Source organism: Callospermophilus lateralis, chromosome 5, assembly GCF_048772815.1.
Source record: "Callospermophilus lateralis isolate mCalLat2 chromosome 5, mCalLat2.hap1, whole genome shotgun sequence".
NCBI classification, from domain to species: Eukaryota; Metazoa; Chordata; class Mammalia; order Rodentia; family Sciuridae; genus Callospermophilus; species Callospermophilus lateralis.
The window spans coordinates 90,909,155-90,931,037 of record NC_135309.1 but is presented as its reverse complement, the minus strand read 5'-3'; the positions used below and the strand labels follow the sequence as shown (position 1 = coordinate 90,931,037).

The window sequence follows — 21,883 nt, the reverse complement described above, 5'->3', positions numbered from 1 at the left end:
AATCCCTAAAAAACAAATGCCAAATGTCTTCTTTGATATAATGAGAGCAACTAAGAACAGAGCAGGGAGGAAGAGCAGGAGGAAAAGATTAACATTAAGCAGAGTCATGAGGTGGGAGGGAAAGGGAGAGAAAAGGGAAATTGCATGGAAATGGAAGGAGACCCTCATTGTTATACAAAATTACATATAAGAGGTTGTGAGGGGAATGGGAATAAAATAAGGAGAGAAATGAATTACAGTAGATGGGGTAGAGAGAGAAGATGGGAGGGGAGGGGAGGGGGGTAGTAGAGGATAGGAAAGGTAGCAGAATACAACAGTTACTATTATGGCATTATGTAAAAATGTGGATGTGTAACCGATGTGATTCTGCAATCTTTGTAATGTTTTGAATAACCAATTAAAAAAAAAAAAAAAAGAGAAATACTGTAACACATAAGAAGAGGAATAAGAGACCAAAAGTAGAGTGGGTTTTTTTCCCCCATGGAGAACCAGGAAAGTTTCAGAAACTGCTAAATTTTTTGCATTCAGTCCTATTTAACCCTCACAATAATGCCACCATAGGAGTAGTACTCTATTTTTTCTAGTGATTAAAAGAAAGCAATGAGAAAGTACATAACATACCCAAGCAAAGCACTCCTACCTGACAAGTGATAGGAATAGGATTTCAGCCTATGAATTCCTAACTTCACAGTCTGCCTCTTTCTACTTCTCCATTTCTTTAGTAATAAAATACTGTTTCCCTGTTATTAAATACCAATTTAGAGAACATTTGTTTTCCTGTCAAACTCAACAATAAAGTATGGTATAATGAAAAAAAAAAAAAGGAAGGTCAAACAGCATATTTTTTCTTTTGTTCCTGATATATCTCTTTAAATAGAATTAAAAAAAAAAAAAAAAAGGTGTGTTGAAGGAAGGGAAGTGTATGTTTACAACAAAGGAGAGAGTCATCAGTACAAATTATATAGGATAAGACAGATGTAAGAATAGTCCTAGAAGAAAGAGACAGAAAAGCTCACAAGAATGTGTGCTGAGGGACCTGCAGTTAAAGGAGTGCTTTGTGCTTTAGTATCTGTGACAGATGTGTGAATACTAAAAATCAAAATCAGTTGAAGGTTTGTCCAAGAAACACTGAACTTCCCTTCCCCGCCTTTTATACAAGTAATTACTTTTTTTTTTGTTTTTTCCTTTTCTATTGTTAAATTTTTAACTGTGGGTAAAGTAAATACATAAACGATATATTCAAAGAAATAAATTGACTGTCTAGAAAAGTAGGAAAGGTAGTATGAATATGGATGTCCCCCCAAAAAGTTTGTCCCATTCTGGCCTTTCACTTACTTTAGAATGCTATTTACTCCACAGCAAATTTTATCAGTAAAACCAGTGCCATCCAAATACAATTTCTACATAGCTTTTCTCTTTTCTAATATGAATACACAACCAAGGATCATTCAACATTTGAATTAAAAATCGTACATATTCGAGACAAAGATAAAACACAAACTTACCCCAAAGAAAATATAATAAACCAATTAATATGGCATTCATTCAAGACAAGAAAAAATTTCATGTGTAAACCAAGAACAGAAGTAGGACTTCCTGCCATGGTTGAGTACATCCACAAACTCTCCCCAAAAATAAACTATAGAGATAGGCAAAAAAAAAAAAAAAAAAACAAAGACAAAGACAGCATTTGACTTCGGAATTTGAACATATGAGTATAAAAATTTTTTAAAAATTTAATTTGAAAAACTGCTAATTGTTAGGTAAAAACAGCCAGACTTTGTTATATGCTGGCCTGGGGCTACTCTTGTCACCACCAACCACAACCTACTAGAGCACAGGTTCTTCTAATTCAGAGAAGAGCTTATTTGAAATGGTCAAAGGGGGCACACTTAATGCATGATGCCCAAACCTTGCAGTGATCAGTGGAATAAATGATCTTAGGAGAGGGCAAACATGAATGATCCTAATTGAGAGAAGCATATTCTTGGTTGAAACTTAGAAGGTAGTCAATGGGGACCAGAGATAAACAAGGATGACCTTGTATTCTGGGCCAACCCTAAGGCTGAATAATTACATGCACGGAGATGAAAAGGGCATAGTAGAAAGTAAAAGCTCAGTAACACCTGAATACAGTCTGCACTTGAAATTTGAAATGCCTTTCTCTTTTTTTTTTTTAAGAGAGAGAGAGAGAGAGAGAGAGAGAGAGAGAGAGAATTTTTAGTATTTATTTTTAGTTTTCGGTGGACACAACATCTTTATTTTTATGTGGTGCTGAGGATTGAACCCAGCGCCCCGCACATGTCAGGTGAGCACGTTACCGCTTGAGCCACATCCCCAGCCCTGAAATGTCTTTCTCTTATCAATACAGAGATCCACGAGCAGAGAATGAATTACTGACTTGAAGTATTTAAGCACAAGCACAACTACTGTCCAAACGCAGGCATACCATTAAACTACACAGACATTGCGTATAACCTAGAAAACCATATGTAAAACTAAAAGCAAGTATTTAAAAGGCTCTGTGGTCAATTAATATTAGACAAAATGAGATTCAAAAAGTAGTATTAGAGAAAAAAGGATGTTTCAAATGATAAAAGGGTGAGTACATGAGGAAGATGTAATTATATATATACATGAGGAAGATAATTTATATATATATACATACATATATATATATATATATATATATATAATTACATCTTCCTCATGTACTTCTTCCTCATATATATATATATATATATACCTAACAACAGCATTAAAAATCAGTGGAGCAAAAATGAGAGAATTGGAAAAAGAAATAGACAATTCAACAATTGTAGTTTTTAATACTGTGCTCTCAGTAAAATAAGCTTGATGTATTGACATTTGTATCATTATGAAATACCCCTCAAATACTATTTCTTAAAGCTTATTTTGTCTAATATTAATACAGCAACTCCAGTTTCTTTTTTTAATATATGCTTTTTAGTTGTAGGTGGACACAATACCTTTATTTTATTTTTATGTGGTGCTGAGGATCGAACCCAGTGGTGCTAGGTGAGTGCTCTTCTACTGAGTCACAACCCCAGCCCACAGCAACTCCAGTTTAATTATGATTGCTGTTTGAAAGAAATTCATGTTTTGATTCTTTTCCTTATCACCTATCTTTTTGTCTCCTCCCCCTCTTCATCCCCCTCCTTCCTCCTCCTCCTCCTCCTTCTTCTTCTTCTTCTTCTTCCCAGGGATTGACTCAGGGGTGCTTAAGCACTAAGCCACATCCCCAGTCCTTTTTATTTTTTGAGATAAGGTCTAGCTATGTTGCTGAGGCTGGCTTTGGACTTGTGATCCTCCTGCCTCAGTCTCCAGAGGCACTGGGATTCTGAGCATGCACCACTGTGCCCAGCAAGATGTATCTTTTATAGGCAACATGTGATTGGATTTTTCTCTTTAAAATTTAGTCTGACAATATACAATGCCTATCTTAAAAGAATATCTGAGATCAATAACCTAATCTTCTATTTTAAGAGCTTAGAAAAAGATGAACAAGACAAACTGAAAGCAGGGAGAAGGAAGGAAACAATGAAGATTAGGTTGAAAATAAAAGAATAGAAAAACAATAGAGAAAAAAAAATCAATGAAATCTAAGTTGATTCTTTGAAAAGATCAACAAAATTGACAGAAATTTAGCTAGACTGGCAAGGGATTAATGGATTAAAACAGATTCTAAGGGGATACGACAGATAATTATATATCATCAAAGTATACAACCTAGACAAAGAGACAAATTTGTAGAAAGATAAAACTACTGAATTTAATTCAAGATAATTTGAAAAATAAAAAGACTTTTGGGGGTTTGAATACAATTCCTCAAAGCTCATGTGTTGGACACCGGATCCCTAATTAAGAAGTTTTGGGAGGTAGGACTTTTAATAAGTGTGAATGAATTAATGCTCTAATTGTAGGAGTGGTTTCCTTATTAAAACATGAGTTTCGTTTCCTTTTGCTCTCTTTGCTCTTCCATCGAGGAATAAATTTGGTGACATGGTAGCATTCTGATCTTTAACTTCTCAGGCTCTGGAACTGTAAGTTAATAAATTTCTGCTAATAACTTTGGTCTGTGCCATTCTGTTATAGTACCACAGAAGAGACTAAGACATATCACAAGTAAACAGATTGAATTAAAAATATAAAATTTTTTTCACAAAAAGAATGCTAGGGTAAAATGGCTCTACTGGTGAATTAAAAAATTTTTCAAAAATTCTTCTAGAAAACCAGAGAAGGAAATACTTCTCTGAATCTGGTATTAATTACACTGGTGAGAAAATGTAGATGAATATAGACCAATATCCTTTATAGTGGTAAAAATATTCAACAAAATAATAGTAAACTAAAAACAGCAACACATAAACAGAATTATACACCATGACAAATTGAGATTTACCCTAGGAAAGTAAAAAGTTTAAACACCTTATTAAAATATTAAAGGACAAAAATACAAGATATAAATTCATGCAGAAAAAAAAATGTTAATGTCCAACACTCTTTCATGATAAAAACACTCAACAAAATTTCATGATAAAAGCATTCAACAAAGTAGGAATAAAAGAGAACTTCCTCAACCCAATAAAGGGCATCTCCAAAAACCCAAAGCTATAAAAATTATGTTGGAAGACTGAAAGTTTTGTCTCTTAAGATCAAAAACAAGATAAAATTGCTGGGTTTTAACCATTTTTATACAACATTGCACTGGAAGTTCTAGCCAAGACAGTTAGCCAACAAAAGTAAGTAAAAGAAGGTATTCAGAATATGAAGCAATAAATACAATTATTATTTGTAGACAAAATGATCTTTATATAGAAAATACTGAAGAATTCTCAAAATAAACCAGAAAAGAGAATTGAATATCAACATGCAAAAGTTTGAAGTTGGACTCTTTCCTCACAAGACATATGAAACTCAAAATTGATCAAAGACTTAAATATAGGCACTAAAATACATAAAATTCTTAGAAGAAATTATAGGTGTAAATCTTCTTGATCTTGGATTTGGTAAAGATTTCTTAGATATAACACCAAAAGTGGAGTTAACAAAAAAAAAAAAAGGAGATAAATTAAGCCTTATTAAAATTAAACATTTTGGTGCTACAGGCCTACAATTCCAGCTACTCAGGTGTTTAAGACTGGGCAATTTAGCAAGATTCTGTCTCAAAATGAAAAATAAAAAAGGGTTGAGGATATATTTCTGTGGTAGAGCACCCCTGGGTTCAATTCCTAGTACTAGAGAAAAAATATTTTGTGTTTCAGAGGACAAAAAGAAAGTGAAAAGATATGCTATAAAATGTGAGAAAATATTTGCAAATCATGTATCCCAAGATATGTAAATAACTATTACAACTCAAAAATAAAAACAAATCATCAATTTAATAATGACAAAAGCATTTGAATAGAGATTTCTCCAAAGATATATACTTGGCCAATAAGTATATAAAATGATACATAGCATCACTGATTATTAGAGAACTGCAAATGAAGACCACATAATTAGCATGTATAAGGCCCTGAGTGATCCACATCACCACAGAAAGATAAAAAAATCTATATGAGTTTTATCTTGTTTTTGATATGGATCTAGGAATCACATGGAATCTATAGGTTAAGTTGGAAAGTATTGCTATTCCACAACTAACTAAAATGACTAAAATCAAAATATATATAACAACAAGTGCTGGGAAGGATATGGTGAAAAAGAAGTCCTCATACCAGTTGGTGTCAATGGGGTTATTTCCTACTTTTACTTTCCATTTTGTAATTATTTTTATGATCTCTTCTACTAGACTGAAAGCACATGAAAGTAAGGATTAAGCCTCTTTCCTTCTCCAATGTGTACTGATTGTTACTACCACAGCCTGAATATAACTCAGTTGGGCAACTGTCATTCTGTGCTGCCTTTCATCAATAATTTCTCTCTAGACTACATATTTTAAAACAGAACTGCACCTTCTTTACTTTGACATCCCAGTTCCTAGACTAGAGGCTGGCACAGAGGAAATACAAATAAAAAGTTAAATTGAGACTCCAAAATGTCATCTAGAGACGCCCGATATTCTTTTAGGTGATCTGCAAGGTTAAAACTATTTTTATCATAATAAGTCATTATAGGTCAGTTTTGCTAGGTTGGGAGTTGCACATAGTGCAAAACCCAGGATGCCTTAGGACAAATCAATGAATCCCCCAATGTATTAGAAGTTTTAGTTTTCTATTTGTTATGATAAATAACCACACATTCTTGGTATATGTTTTAGTTAGGTTTTCATTGCTGTGACCAAAATACTCAACAAGAACAACTTAGAGGAGGTTTCAGAGGTCTCAGTCTATAGACAGTAGACTCCACTGCTCTGGATCCAAGGTGAAATAGCACATTATGGGTGAAGGATATCATGGAGGGAAGTTGCTGTCTTCAGGGCACTGAGGAAGCAGAGAGAAAGGGAGTGGACAGGGATACAGAAAGAACCACCCATTTAGAGCACGCCCCTGTTGACCCACCATCTCCAGCCACACTACATCTGCCTACAGTTACCATATAGTAGGATGGACTGATTAGTTTATAACTCTCACTATTCAATTCTTTCAACTATGAATATTCCTGTAGAAACACAGGAGCTTTGGAGAGACATCTCATAGCCAAACCATTACATTCTTCCCCTGGTCCCCAAAAGCTCATGTCTATCTCACAATGAAACATGCATCTAATTCATTTCCAAGAGTCCCATAGTCTTAACAGTTTTAGCAATATCTAAAAATCCAACTCCAAAGTCTTATCTGAGATGCCAGTCAAACTCTTTGCTATGAGCCTTTATAAAAATCAAAAGCAAGTTACATGTATCCAATATACAATGGCACAGAGTAAACATTCCCGTTCCAAAGTAGCAAGAAGGATAGGGCCAAAGCAAGACTGAAGCTCATCCAGGCAAAGGGATCTGGTAACTTTGGAGGTAACTCTTAGTACATCATCTAGAATACTTGGCTGTAAGATGTTCTCTCCAAAGAGTTTGGGAAGCCCTGGCCCTGGGTCCTTGCTTACAGCTTACATGAGCTCTCTTTTAGACTGACTCTCTTCACAGACAGCTGCTTTTCTTGGTACAGTCCACGTTACTGTCATCTCTTGATTTTTGAGGCCTCTATTCCAGCTTTGGCTTTACCATTACAGCTTCATGCATGGTCCTCTTATGGACAGCCTGCAGGGATTACAACCCTGCTACACATTGCCTAGTCTCCAAGGCCTGCCTTTGAATCCTGGGTGGAAGCCTTCATGACCCCTAACTTCAGAATCTTGCATTCCTGTAGAACCAGGACAACATGAACACCAAGGTTTGCCACCAGTTTGCAGAGGACCTGGGCACCCTGGTGTAATGGCTGTACCAGCCTCTGAGTGCCTGGGTAGTGCATGGTGAAACAAAGTCCTAGGTCCCTCTTCATAATCAGGGCACCCCCATGATTCCTTCTCAAAGAAATTTATCCTCCTAAACCCTTGAGTCTGCAGTAGATATGGTCTTGAGATGCCCTCAAAGTATTTTTTCTATTGTTTCTGGGTAACATCTCTTTAGGAGCTGTAATCTCTTCAATAAGTACTCTGTCTTTGATCCCAGCTGTATATGCACTTTTCTGGACAAAAAAAATTGAAAAATTTTAAAATCCTTTAGCTCTGCTTTCTGCTCCTGATTTTCACAGTAAATGCTGCCAGCAATATCTACAACCCTAAGTAAATGCTGTGCTGCCTTGAAATTTCCTCTGCCAGATTATTTAAGCCCTTACCTTCGAATTCAGTCTCAGCACTGCATGTAAATACATAAATATTTAAGGTCCATTGACAACTAAAAAAAAAAAAAAATTTAAAAAAAGGTAGAAAAGTTCTTTGGAAGGATGTAATATAAGTTGGCCTCTACTCCAATTCCCAATAAAGTCTCATTTCCCTCTGAAACCTCATGAACATTGTCTGCACTCCTACCAGCATTTTGCTCTTTTGAACTTCCACCAGAATTGACCATTAAGCTCTGCTTGCAACATTCTAAGGCTTTTCTAATATTTTTCAAATTCCTGCTGCAAACCATTTCCAAAAGCTTCTGAACCACATGATAAGATTGATCAGCACCAACCCCACTTCTAGGTAACATTTTTTTGTTAGCTTTTTCATCGCTGTGACCAAAACACCAACAAAAACGATTTAGAGGAGGAGAGTTTATTTGGGACTTACGGTTTCAGAGTTCTCAGTCATTAGATGACCAACTCCATTGTTCTGGGCCCAGGGGAGGCAGCACAACATGGGGAAAGGGCCCAGTGGAGGAAAGCAGCTCAGCTTATGACAAGTTCAAGAAGCAGAGGGGTGGGGAAGGGGCCACAGTGAAGAACAAACCTTCCAAGGCATGCCCTCAGTGATTCACCTCTTCTAGCCACACCTACCTACAGATACCACCCAGTCAGTCCATTGACACTAGGGTGGATTGATTAAGTTACATTTCTCACAATGCAATCATTTCACTTCTGAATGAATACTCCATGGGAGCTTTGGGAGGACATCTCATATCCAAACCATACTGTATAAAACCACACAAACTTACTATCTTACAGTTGCCAGGTGAAAAGTCTGAAATGAGTGTCATTAAATGAAAACTGAGTGTGTGACAGGGTTGTATTGCTTTTTGGCAACTACAGAATCTGTCCTCTCCTTGCATTTTCTATCTTTAGAGGCTGCCTTCATTTCTTGGCTTGCACTTTCTCTATTTACTAGGTAGCTACATGTGTTGATTCCTTTTTACAATGCTTCATTTTAAAGGTGAAAGATACTTGGTGAACTGAAGTTTTAAAAAGCAAGGAAAATACATAAAGAAATGCCATGATCCAATGAAGCACAAAACACTATCCAACTTTTTTACTAAAAATAAAGATGTCATCAGGATAATGCTCCTCAAAAAGAGCTCCTACCACTCCTCAGTTTAAATTAGGTAAACTCCAGATTTAAACTGTTGAATTAGCTGTGCCCCTTGGAGGGAAAATAGTAAATTCAGATGAAGTAGCCTGGTTGCTAACTGCTAGAAACAACTTCAGCATACATGTACGAACTCTCTGGCACCCAATAGCCAGAATCAGAGAAGAGCTCTACTTAGAAAATTTAGCAACTAATCAAAGTGACATAAAAGTTCTATGACATTAACAAACTGGGATGCCCTGAATAAACAAGAAGCCATTTCTGGGAAGTCCTAAATTTAGACTCATAAGACCAAGCAGCTGGCTCAAGTCACATGTGTCCAGAGTTATCTGGATGAGATAAATCACCTATTTGGTCTTTTTCATCTCCTGTGTAAAATAAAGAAGTTAATCTGAATTACTTGCTTTCAAATTCTACTGTAATTCCCAGTAACAAATACATTGAAATCCTGAGAATCCATGTATCTGAAACAAAAATGCAGGCTACTAGTCACCTAATTGCTAATTCATAAACTGCCATTTGAAAAGCACTTATTGTGTTGATGGATCTCTATAATTACTTATTTAAAACAACAAAATGGGAATGGTATTTTTCTTAAAAGGTGGGAGGGGCTGGGCACAGACAGTAAAATACAAGAGTAATAATGCAAACACATTTTTAAATCATGGAAAGTGACCACAATTCATTATTTTTCATTAACATTACTTTCAGTACTGTGACCACATGGAATTCCTCTATCAGACAACTTTGGCATGAGAACTTGCCACCCAGCTACTGAAGATTTCTTAAAATAGGACAGCAGTTTGATATTCTCTTAATCTATCTTTTTGCTGTGAGAGTTAAGTAAGAATACAAATACTATTTGTTTTTATTCTTTAATATTTCTGAGACAAATGGGTATTATAAAAAAATGCCAACTCCACGCTCCTCCACTCCGTCCTGGTTATACACATATATCACTACTTAATGTGAAAAGCCTAACATCTTTCATATGACCACACTGTTATCTATAGCTTGTCCTAAACTTGGCATTTTTTTTTTTTTTTTTTTTTTTTTTTTACCCTTAGCTTTATCATTAGCCATTTTTCCTCATCTGTACTCCTGGAAGCAAAATTTCTTTTCTCTGCATTCCATCTTGTTTTGTGTTCAATGATGTTTATAAATTGTCCCTCACATAACAACTATTTATCTCTCCTAGTAGATGATAAGTAAAAAGATTCTTTACCTTGTCTAATTTATGAAGCATATTTATATCCACCAATCTTTTATCTTCACAAACTGAGGGGCAAAAAAATCTATATTTATTTAATGGCAACTGTATGTTGGGCTGTGTGTTTGAGGACCTATATATACATACATATACATATATCAACTCACTTAACTCTCAAAACAATCCTGTGGATCCATTTTACATGTGAAAACTCACAAAGGTTCTGTAACTTATTAGTATCAGAAGCTGTTTAAAAAGAATGGCTGAGATAGAGCATGCTACAGGGACACTGCTACATCGATGTTCATAGCAGCACAATTCACAATAGCAAGACTGTGGAACCAACCTAGATGCCCTTCAATAGACGAATGGATAAAAAAAATGTGGCATTTATACACAATGGAGTATTACTCTGCATTAAAAAATGACAAAATCATAGAATTTGGAGGGAAATGGATGGCATTAGAGCAGATTATGCTAAGTGAAGCCAGCCAATCCCTAAAAAACAAATGCCAAATGTCTTCTTTGATATAAGGAGAGTAACTAAGAACAGAGTAGGGACAAAGAGCATGAGAAGAAGATTAACATTAAACAGGGACGAGAGGTGGGAGGGAAAGGGAGGGAGAAGGGAAATTGCATGGTAATGGAAGGAGACCCTCAGGGTTATACAAAATTACATACAAGAGGTAGCGAGGGGAAAGGGGAAAATAATACAAGGGGGAGATATGAACTGCAGTAGAGGGGGTAGAGAGAGAAGAGGGGAGGGGAGGGGAGGGGAGGGGGATAGTAAAGGATAGGAAAGGCAGCAGAATACAACAGACACTAGTATGGCAATATATAAATCAATGGAAGTGTAACTGATGTGATTCTGCAATCTGTATACGGGGTAAAAATGGGAGTTCATAACCCACTTGAATCAAAGTGTGAAATATGATATATCAAGAACTATGTAATGTTTTGAACAACCAACAATAAAAGAAAAAAAAAGTGAGAAGAGTAGAGCTAACATTCCATTTTAGGGAGAAAATGGCTACACAAAGTAAAGACATAAAATGTATTTAATGTTAGATGACTTGACCTCCATAGAGAAGGATAAAAAGAAGAAGTTGGATGGAGACCAGCAGGGGAAACAGGGTGAATTTGACTCATACATTGCTGGTGGGACTGCAAATTGGTACAACCACTATGGAAAGTAGTTTGGAGATTCCTCAGAAAACTGGGAATGGAACCACCACTTGATCCAGCTATCCCACTCCTTGGTTTATACCCAAAGGACTTAAAATCAGCATACTATAGTGAAACAGCCACATCAATGTTTATAGCAGCTCAGTTCACAATGGCTAGACTATAGAACCAACTTAGGTTTCCCTCAATAGATGAATGGATAAAGAAAATGTGGCTGAATATTACTCAGCTTTAAAGAAAAGTGAAATTATGGCATTTGCTAGTAAGTGGTTGGAGTTGGAGAATATCATGCTAAGCAAAATAAACCAATCCCACAAAAAAAAAAAAAAGAACGGCTGAGAATTTTTACAATTCTGGTCTTGTTCTTTCCATTATGCAAACATGACTGTGTCAACCAAAGGGGAAGACAAAAATACATGTAAATTACACTGAAGACAGTTTTTCTAGTACGCTAGAATTGGTGTATTCAGGTAATACTTGGGAATCAACTAAAGTTAGAGAATTTTAGAAGTGGAAGGGACAATACAGATTATCTAATCAAATTCCTACATTATAGATGAGAAGTATTATTCCCAGAGAAATAAATTTCCTTTAGCATACAGTTTGTACTGAGCCAGGATTAAACCCAGTTAGAGGAAGTATAGCAAAGTGGTTAAAATTATGATTTCTGGAGTTAGACACATTGGTTCAATCAGAGCTCTGGCATTTAATGACTGTGTATAAACTAGTATGATTTATAAAGCTTATCTATGTCTCACTTTTTTTCAGCTATAAAGGGATAGTAATACTTACCCAATAGGGCTATGAGAAATAAACCTTATATTGCATAGCAGAAAGTAAGCATTCAATATTTCTTTTTATAAATGAATGTGGAGTGGACACATCATTGTAGGATCAAGGTGAGTAACAATAAATAAGCATTCATTGATTTACATGGCAATTTCTTTTAAACAATATATATACAAACACTTTTTGGTAGATAAGTAACATTTTTAAAAGGAATCACATAATAAATGTATGAGATGATGAACAATGGAGACAATCTCAACCTTCCTAAGGACTCAAATTTGATAGAAAGCAAAATATCTCTGAGATCTTCCTATGGTATATGCAAAAGCATATACCTTTCACATGGTTAAGTCACTGGAATGTATTCAAATGCACATCAGTATTTTATGTTATTTGTACATACATAGTTGTGTCTTTCTGTGAAACAAAATATTCTGTAGAATTAAGTTGTCATTTCTAACACTGGTCATTTCTACAAGATTTTAGCAAATTTCCAATCCTCAAATTTTTAGTTCTCTACATAAAATAGGTATTGGAATGGGCAGGTTTAATTAGGTATACTTCCTTAACATGTGTAGTAATGACCATGTTTCTGAGAATTTTTAGCTAAAATAGAAAATTTTTGCTAATAATCACTAAATAATAATTATTTACAAAGTATTAGAAAGTTTGATTTTATTTGAACTTATTCATTCTTTCTACACATGCATGCACGCACACACACAAATATATAACTGTATACAGATATGTGTGTGAAAAGCTGCCCTCAGAAGCAACGGACATTTTTGACTCAGAGTTGCCAATATGCTATTGGTCTCTAGATCTTTTGCTTTTGTTCTACATATTATGCTTATGTACAATGTAGGCATTTGATTGACTTAGGTTGATAAAATGGGCCAATAATCAATATAGAAATCACATTATTCAAATGTGGAAATTACCTAGGTTAATGAATGAACTCCTTAAATCCCTTTATCTTCAACTTGTGCTATACACTGACTTCTAAATCTGATATACTATTTATCCAATTTTGCCTGAGAGTGAAAAAAAAAAGATTCTGTTAGGTTTATATTATGAGAGAAAGTATAGAACACAGTAAAATGAAGCAAAGTTTACATGGGATACAAATTCCAACTGTGCTACTTAAATGTATGGTGTGTGGGAAAACACAATCTCTTTGAGTCTCAGTATAAAATGTTTACAAATTAGAGATGATTTTTCTTGATCTTATTTTTAAATTAGACATTAAGTAAAATTATAAATGTAAAGTTCCTGGAAGACAATAGATACTTGTGGTATTAGTGGTTGGCTTTATTAATTTGAATGGAGAAATCACAAATCGAGAGCAAGAATTAAAAATAAAATAACCTGCCTGCATAAAAACTAGTTGCTATGTGGAAATAACACACAATGCAATAATTTACAGTTCATTCCACAGGAGAGATAAAAACCATATGATTAAATAAATGGCAATATTTGGGTCAATGGGAAGATTTTAAAAATTGGTTGAACTATTAACCCACCAGAAAGTTAGAAAAGATCAATGTGCTGTCTTAAATATGGATGCATTACTCTCAAAAGGGAATAAGGCATATGTGACTTTGAATAGAACATACTGTGTTTTTCTATATGGTAGAGTACTCCCTAGAATTCTGGAGTATGGAATGGGTTCTTTTCTTTTCTTTTTCTTTTTTTTGTAGTGGGGGAGAGCTGCTATTAATGGGGAAAAAAGGTGATTACTGAAATATAAGGTGTTGAGAACTACTTACCTGGACAAACTGCATTACTCACAAAAAGAGAAGTTGCCAAGGTTCACTACACCAGATCTTTCAAATCCTTGAATAAATGAGCTCTTTTCCTCACATTATCCCTTTGTCAGAAGCAATTTCTCTTTACAACTATTTTGGCTACTTTAGACGTTCTTCCCTGAGTTCTAAATTATTGAAAAAGCCTGGAGCACATTCCTTTCTAAAAGTACATCTACTTCCCGATCACTAGTTTACAGAAGGTAAAACGTCCATCTAAAGCCCACACATGAAATTATAAACTTGTTGTCCTATCTCATTAGTTCACAGCAGCCATGAAAACAAAGACCATTCTCCTCACCTAATCAAACTGCAGCGGAAATGTTCAAATAATTCTAGTTTAGAAATGACCCTCCAAACGGCACCTAATAGGTCCTCTTCAATCTACAGCCTCCTTCCCAGGCTTGGCATCTCAGAACTATTGAAACACAGCTTTCCATAATCGAGGGTGATCAAACCCTGCCAATGGAGAAAGTAAGGATTCGGCACTAAGCCGGGTCGCGATACACACTGTCCATGGCCTCGAAGTTGGACACAGATACTGCAAGTGAAGAAGATGGTAAGCAGGGATCCCAGGGCCTTTTCCAGGCTCAGGAATGGTCAAGAACCCCGGAGATGGAGGGGACTCCAATTTTATCCCTCGCACACTCACTTTTCGATCGGGCCGAGATGCTGACTGAGCCCCAGTTGGTCGGAAAAAACAGGTCCAAGAGACAACCCACAAAAATCACTTACCAGTCTCCCACCTCCCGCACGTACCAAGCCGGAAACTAACCCGAGATGGCCACAGTCAAGCCCAGCACCACCTCAGAGCACCCTGGCGACCGCTCCAGAGCGTCACTAACAACCACCCGGAAATGGTACAACCTCTTCCGGGGCTGCCAAGCGCGCGGCGGGAAATTATTTCCCAGAGCCCGGATTAGTGAAGCAGCGAATGCTGCAGCGGTAATCGACGCCGCTGCTGCCGCCGCCAACCGAGAAAAGCAGCCCAGACACTCCGGCCGGGAAGGTAAAGGGCCTCACCTCGGAAGACTCAGTTTACCCTGCCTCTTTGGGGACGTTTTGTCCCAATCTGTGCCTCCGAAGTTTCTGCTGCCCCCAGCTGGGAAGGGACTGGGTTGAGCGGTGGCAGCGCCTGGCTCTCGCGCTTTCCACAGTCTCGATTCCGTCCCACTCTCCCGACTAGCTGCGCTCAGCGCCCGCGTTGGTAGCCTGCAGCTGCAGACCTGGCCCTGCTCCGCCCGAGCTCCTCGCGAAGCTCCTCTCTGCAGTGCAGGATTGAGTGCTCCCCTCGCCTCCCGTTTGCGCAGCTCCGCGGCTGGTTCCACCGCGGGGAAGGCGCTAGGCCGCCCTCATCTCTGGTTTCCATAGAACCAACTGGGACGCCTCACCCTGATCCCAGATTCTTGGCTGCTTTCCATAATTTAGCGTCAGTAAATGTAGTAGGGATCCTCCAGGCCTACCTTCCTGTGACAAGGAAAATAGTGTCATTCTTTGTTTCCTTGTTGATTTTTTAAACACATGGCAAAGAGCTTATCTCTGCAGCTGCTGTAAGGCCTTTAAACAAACATAAATACACCTTGCCCTAAAGGGAGGATCCCTGTTCCTGGAAATTACCTCTCAGCTGACTGAAGGCTGGGAACAAGACTAAGTGAATGTCTGGAGATTTCTTCCCACTTCTAAAGCCTCTGATTAAATACTGACAAAAATTGCTGTCAGTATTTGAACCAGAAGGTAGATGGGGCTTGATTTTTAAGGCCTCAATTTCTTTTTGACAAATATTGACTATCCTCTGCAAACAAACAAAAATTTTCCGTTGAAACATTGGAAATGACATTTAAACTGGATTTACAGTATATGTATGACAGACATTGCCCCTTGTGGACTTTTTGGTTTGTGTTACTCACTTATGCTTCAGTTCCTAGAAATATGTTGATGTGCAAGATGTTCCCCTTGAAGGAGTTTGCCAAAACCTCTATATTACAGGTCTTCAGTACATAAACTGATATTTTGGGATGGACTTATATGAGAGAGGGCATTTGATTATTCTACACTAATTCAGTGTATTCATAATCAGCTACAGTGTTGAAATCCTTGAATGTTTTAATACATTTATTGTAAAGACGGCCTCCAGAAATGCAAATAAGCCTCTATTACATCCCTTTTCTATGTCCATATTTTCTAATGCCTGTGAAGTTCAATTAAGTGATTTAACATTTCTTGCTTTCCTAAAGCAGAAAGGATAAACAATTTGAAAGTCTTTGAAAGAGTGAGCAATGTGGTTACTTTTCACAAAGTTCAGAACTCTTTTAAAAGATTTTCTTCTAGATATCCACAATTTCCAGCGATGTCCTAAAACACTGATATTTACAAAACCAAAAGTATAGTGGTATCAATTAGACAATATTTTTAATGTTATATAAATCTTGATTATATTATTCTAAGATAGTCCTTTTTTCATGATTTAAAAGTCTGTAAATAAAATAACAATTCAGTGTAAGTTCTGAATAATAAAATCTAAAGACACTGGAGAATCCTCTGTCTTAAAATATAACTAAAGTAGAACATTACCTGTTTCTTGACTCTTTGGATATACTAGTAGAAAATAAATGCTGTAAAATGTTATAGGTACTTTTTGACATAAGGAAATATTACTGCTTAAAATTAAATATCTCTGAAACTTTTAAATACATGTAGTTTTTACTTTCTGACAAAATTTGAAATTAAAGATGTACTGTTGTTATTTTTGATAAGGAATTAGACCCATTTGAATATCCCTTGATTAATTGATCCCAAATTCATTTTGAGAAGAAAGTTATAAAAACTTTGTTACCAATAAGAAAAAATAATGACACTTTTCAGATTTTTTCATAGAAATATGGTGAAATTTTAGGCATTGGTATTATTTTCCAGAAAATAATTTATAAATATGTTTATATGTTTTCAATTTTGCTGATCTAAATGTCTCCCCAGCCTTGTAGTGGATTCCTTTTATGCAGCATGCCTTTCTTTCATGCTATGAAAAATGGATTGCTTTTTAAAATTATAATGCAGTTAAGAATATCAGACTAAATTCTGAAATTTGAGTCAGGATGGTTTTGTAAAAAAGTCATCATTTTTGCAGAAACAGGCTTTTCTTTGAATGTTGGTTTACGGATTTACTAGTAATGTGTTTGTGTGTGTTGCTGAGGATTGTATCCAGGGCCTTGTCCAGGCTAGGCAAGCACCCAGCTCCTTAGATTCTTAATTAGTAATACTTCTCAGTGTCCTCATCTGTTTGACAAGGATAAATAGCACTTATGCTGTGAAGAAGGAAATGAATTAACAGATGAAGTGCTTAGACCACAGTAGGTCCTCTGTAAAAATTAGAGTGCAGTGGCACATGACTGTAATCCCAGTGGCTTGGTAGGCAGAGGCAGGAGGACTGCAAATTCAAAGCCAACCTCAGTAACTTAGGGAGACCCTGTCTCAAAATAAAAAATAGAAGAGGGCTGGGGATAGGGTTCAGTGGTTAAAGTGCCTCTGGGTTCAATCCTTGCTACAAAAATAAATAAATAAATAAATTTTTTAAAAATTCTGCTTGTTCAGCTTTAGGATTATACTCCTCCTCCTAAGTAATCCAAAGTTTCTAGGACACCTAAGCAGGTTTGGTGACCAGTATTTACAGTCCATCCATTTTTTTTGCCCTGAACCATGTTCCTTTTTCTTTTTCTTTTTTTTTTTTTTTTTTTGGTGGTGCTGGGGATTGAACCCAAGGCTTTGTGCATGCAAGGTAAGCACTCTACTGACTGAGCTATATCCCCAGCCCTCCGTGTTTCTTTTTCAACCTTCTTCATTATGAAGCCTTTTTCTCTAAAGTAGCATTGCCAGTCCAGCCTGTACCATGTACACTATACACTATTGGATAGATTGAATGGTTCTGTTATCTCAGCCTCTCATTTCTTCCTCACCACAGTCACTTTGCTGCTAATTCTCCATTTCCTTCCTGTACTGCTGAATTTACCATCAAAAGGACTAATGACTGCTCCTTTCTCAAATAATGCCATTGAGGTAAGAACATCTCTCCAGGTCTCATCACTGGCTGTCATATAATTAATATGTTTAGATCATATCCTTGAAGGATGGGCAGGAGGTAGACATCTTTTAAACCAATTCCAAAGTCCCCCTGAAAGAAATTAAACAAAGGGCCTAGTTTGGCTCGTAGGCCAAGAGGGACCAGAATTCTTAAACTCTCCTTGAAACCATAGTGTTCAGTGTAGAAGTATTATACTCACAGTTTGAGTACTGTAACATGTCCCTCTTTTGCAGTATTGGTTAAAACAGAGATGTAATATTTTGATCTTTGCAGTTTTAGCTCATCTTTGTTTATTTTTCCAGCTAAATATTATTCGTAAAGGAAGTCATGAAAATCTTTCACAGCAATATTATTGATTGCATTTAACATTGGCATGTTTTTCAGAAGACGGAAATTTCAAGGAATTTTCTTTAATTTGCTATAGAAGTAGATTTTAAATCAAAATAGCTTACATTCTAAAATAATGAAATTGAGAGACAACTAGTTTTCATCACATGACTTTAAAACCATGAAGAATATTAAGTGGCATGGGAAATGATCATGATAAAAATTTACATTAAAGTACAATATAGAACTACATATCTAAATTTTGTTATATGTGTATTTTTTTTCACACACACACATGAAATGTGAAAGTCAATCCTGGGAAAATGTTAATAGTGGTATTACAAGGTAAAGGAATTAGAGATTATTTTAATTTTTCTGTAATAAGCCTGAGTGAATTAAAATTAATTTTTTGGGGGGGGGGTGTGGTTACCTGGGATTGATCTCCAGGGCACTCAACCACTGAGCCAGACCCCCAGCCCTATTTTGTATTTTATTAAGAGACAGGGTCTTACTGAGTTGTTTAGTGCCTCCTTGTTGCTGAAGCTGGCTTTGATCCTCCTGTCTCAGCATCCTGAGCCACTGGGATTACAGGTGTGTGTCCGCTGGTGTGTTCATTACAATTAAAAGACAAAATCAGCAAATTTAAGTAAATTAAGAAATATGTGAATTAACTTTTAAAAAATAAGTCTCTTATTTAATTTATAATACTTATCAGATGGCTTTATTTTCTTTATTCTTTTTTCTTTTTGGTACCAGGGGTTGAACTCCGGGCACATAACCAATGAGTTTCATCCCTACCCATTTTATTTATTTTTAGACAGGGTCTCACCAAGTTAGGGACTTGATAAGTTGCTGAGACTGGCTTTGAACTTGGGATACACCTGCCTCAGCCTGTGGGATTATCTGCATGTGTCATTGTACCTGACTGTTTTCGAAACACTCACACACATACACATACATATACCCTTATTTTTATAAATAATGTTCTTTTTTTCTATAAAGACCTCTTTAAGCATTGCTGCTTCTCTGTTCTGCAGCACTTTCCTTTTTCACACAACAGTTTATTCTGCTCTTTCATCCTAGCCAAACCTTTGTGTTCTTATCTGTAGTGTTGCCTCTACTTTTCTCTAAATTCCTGTTTCATTATATTCTACATCACCTTCTTCAAACATGTCCCAGATAAATGTTATATTGTGTAGAATTCAAAGGACCTAAAACAATAGTGTGTAATAAAAGCTTTGCAATTAGGATGCTTGCTGTGCTATAAGTTTATTTGCATTTCTGACTGGCTCTAACTGCAAAGGAATTTCAGGCATCAGGGATAGGCCCATGTGGGAGATATTTTGGGAAAGTCCACGCCACAGAAACAGTTGCTTGCTATGCCTAAATGCCAGCACTGTTCACGATAATTCACTCCTTGGTTGTCAATGATATATGGTTTAAGGTAAGTAAATTTAAAAATTATTGTACAGAGTTTTAAAACACTCATCACTAGGCATGTAGTATGTAATTTAAAAAAAAAAATTTTACTACAGATAAAATCATTTAAATGTACAAGATAAATGCTCCCTCCCCTTTTTCTATAAAGATAGGGCCTTATTGTATGCTTGGTTGCTTCAAGGACCCTGCCTCCCAATAAGTACTAGAAAAATTTGTGATTTTCCTAGAAATATCACTGGTATATTTATAGTATATCTGCTTTCTTGCTTATATTAAAAGATTCCCAGACATTAGTTGTCTATCCTCCATATCTCAGAACATATCACCTATATAAAACTTGACCCTACTTTTAAGGATTTTTAACTGACTGGGTTATTGCTATAGGTTCTGGAAAATTTTGTGGTGTTCTCTTGGAGTTCATTGGCATGTCAAGCTGTTTATTGTTCTGATAATCCTGCAAGGATCAGGAAGAACTATCAAATCACTAATTTTATTAATATAAATTAATCTGTTCATATATCTGTACATGGCTGTGTCCTTTCCTATATACAGATAACAGTTTTCCCACATTGCTGTGTGGATTAAATTTGTGATGTAGGTCATCAGTTCATTATACAATGTTATTGGAAAGCATTACTACATGTATTGTTCACTATGTTGTTTTAAGTAGATAATTTTATCATAGAATGCTATTAGATTTGGGCCACTAGAATTTATTCTTTAAAAATATAGTTATTTTGTGTCATCACCAGGATTCACTATTCTAAGAAAGTTTAGCTCATAACCCTCCCTTTCCCCCATGGTGAACTTTTGGGAAAATGTCCAATATTCTGGTTTGTGTTAAAACACATCTATAGCTACAAAATGCCCAAATCAGGACATCCTGTTTTTTTCACTTGTGTGTGAGTAGTTTCAGTTTCCTATTTCATCATTTTCTAAGGAAACAAATTGCTTTAAAAAGGCTTTCCTGATTTCTACTGTTATATAGTTGGTCCCCCTTTTATGTTACCATCTATGGGATCTTGCTGTTAAATACACAGGTATTATTTCTATCATTTCTGTTCCGTTATAAAAATGTTGTGTCTCAAGATGAAAGCTTTGTTTTATATGCTGGCTTCAGTAAGTTCTAATAATTTAATAATTTACACATCAAACCAAAATATGTTAAAATGTCACTTTGTTAATAATAAACATTCAGTTGTAAAAGAGTTGTTACTGACTTGTTTGGAAAAGAAAAACAGTTTTTTTTTCTTGTATTTCTATGTAACAATTATAAGGAAACTAATTGTTAAAGAGCAACATTTAAATACAACTTTTGGTAATAGTGTTATAGCAAATTTATTTTTTATTGGTTTCTTTATATTTTGATTATTTAACAGGTTTTGTTTTGTTTGTGGTACTGGGGATTGAACCTAGGAGGACTTTACCTCTTAGCAGCGTTGCCAGCCCTTTTTTTATTTTTTATTTTGAGAAAGGTTCTCACCAAGTTGCCCAGACTGGCCTTAAACTTGCAATTCTCCTGCTTCAGTTCCCTGAATCACTGGCATCACAGGGGTGTGCCACTATTCCCAACAACTATAGCTTTCAATACTTCATATTTTAGAATAACTAGACAGGCATGATTTTAGGTTTTAAAAACAACTCCAACTTCCTTTCATTAGCAACATTTCTTTATATAGCCTGATAAAAAAGAGTTTCCAAAATTCATAAATACATAAATGAGATATAAATAGTAGGAAAAGTATAATCTATGCTTAAAGCCCCACTTTTGAGAACTACCAAAGCAGTTATTAAGTACCAAGATGATATTCACAGATATTGCATTTCATTTACCTAGTATTTCTGAAAGGTCCATCATTTTCTAAAGGAAAATTGCTAAAGGATTTATTTATTTAATTCTCTAGAATTAATGAAAGCAGCTTTTTCCCCTAGTTGTAGACATTATATTTGAAGTTCACATGTGGCTTTATTGTATGTGTTCTGAATAAGATTAATGAATTATTTCTTGGAACAATATATTTGTAGTTTTAACATTGACAAGAGCTATGTTAATGAGACCCATGTAAACTTTTTTTTTTACATTTTTAA

At 35.8% G+C, this 21,883-nt stretch overlaps 2 protein-coding genes across 5 annotated transcripts in view; one reads left to right on the top strand and one right to left on the bottom strand.

The window, feature by feature from the left end:
- Kiaa0825 (KIAA0825 ortholog) overlaps nucleotides 1-14,734 on the bottom strand; it is a 376,742-nt gene extending 362,008 nt beyond the window's left edge. The window contains exon 1 of the mRNA XM_076856029.2: nucleotides 14,689-14,734. The gene's annotated coding sequence lies outside the window, so the exon portion shown is untranslated. The remainder of the gene's footprint in view (nucleotides 1-14,688) is intronic.
- Nucleotides 14,735-14,875: 141 nt separating this feature from the next.
- The window catches only part of Slf1 (SMC5/6 complex localization factor 1), a 71,901-nt gene continuing 64,893 nt past the window's right edge, over nucleotides 14,876-21,883 (top strand). For 3 of the 4 annotated variants that reach the window (XM_076856025.2, XM_076856027.2, XM_076856024.2), the window contains exons 1-2: nucleotides 14,876-14,962; nucleotides 17,909-18,003. In XM_076856025.2, the coding sequence (XP_076712140.1) occupies nucleotides 17,971-18,003 (33 nt within the window). In that variant the 5' untranslated portion in view covers nucleotides 14,876-14,962; nucleotides 17,909-17,970. The remainder of the gene's footprint in view (nucleotides 14,963-17,908; nucleotides 18,004-21,883) is intronic. The other variant, XM_076856026.2, reaches the window with a different exon arrangement.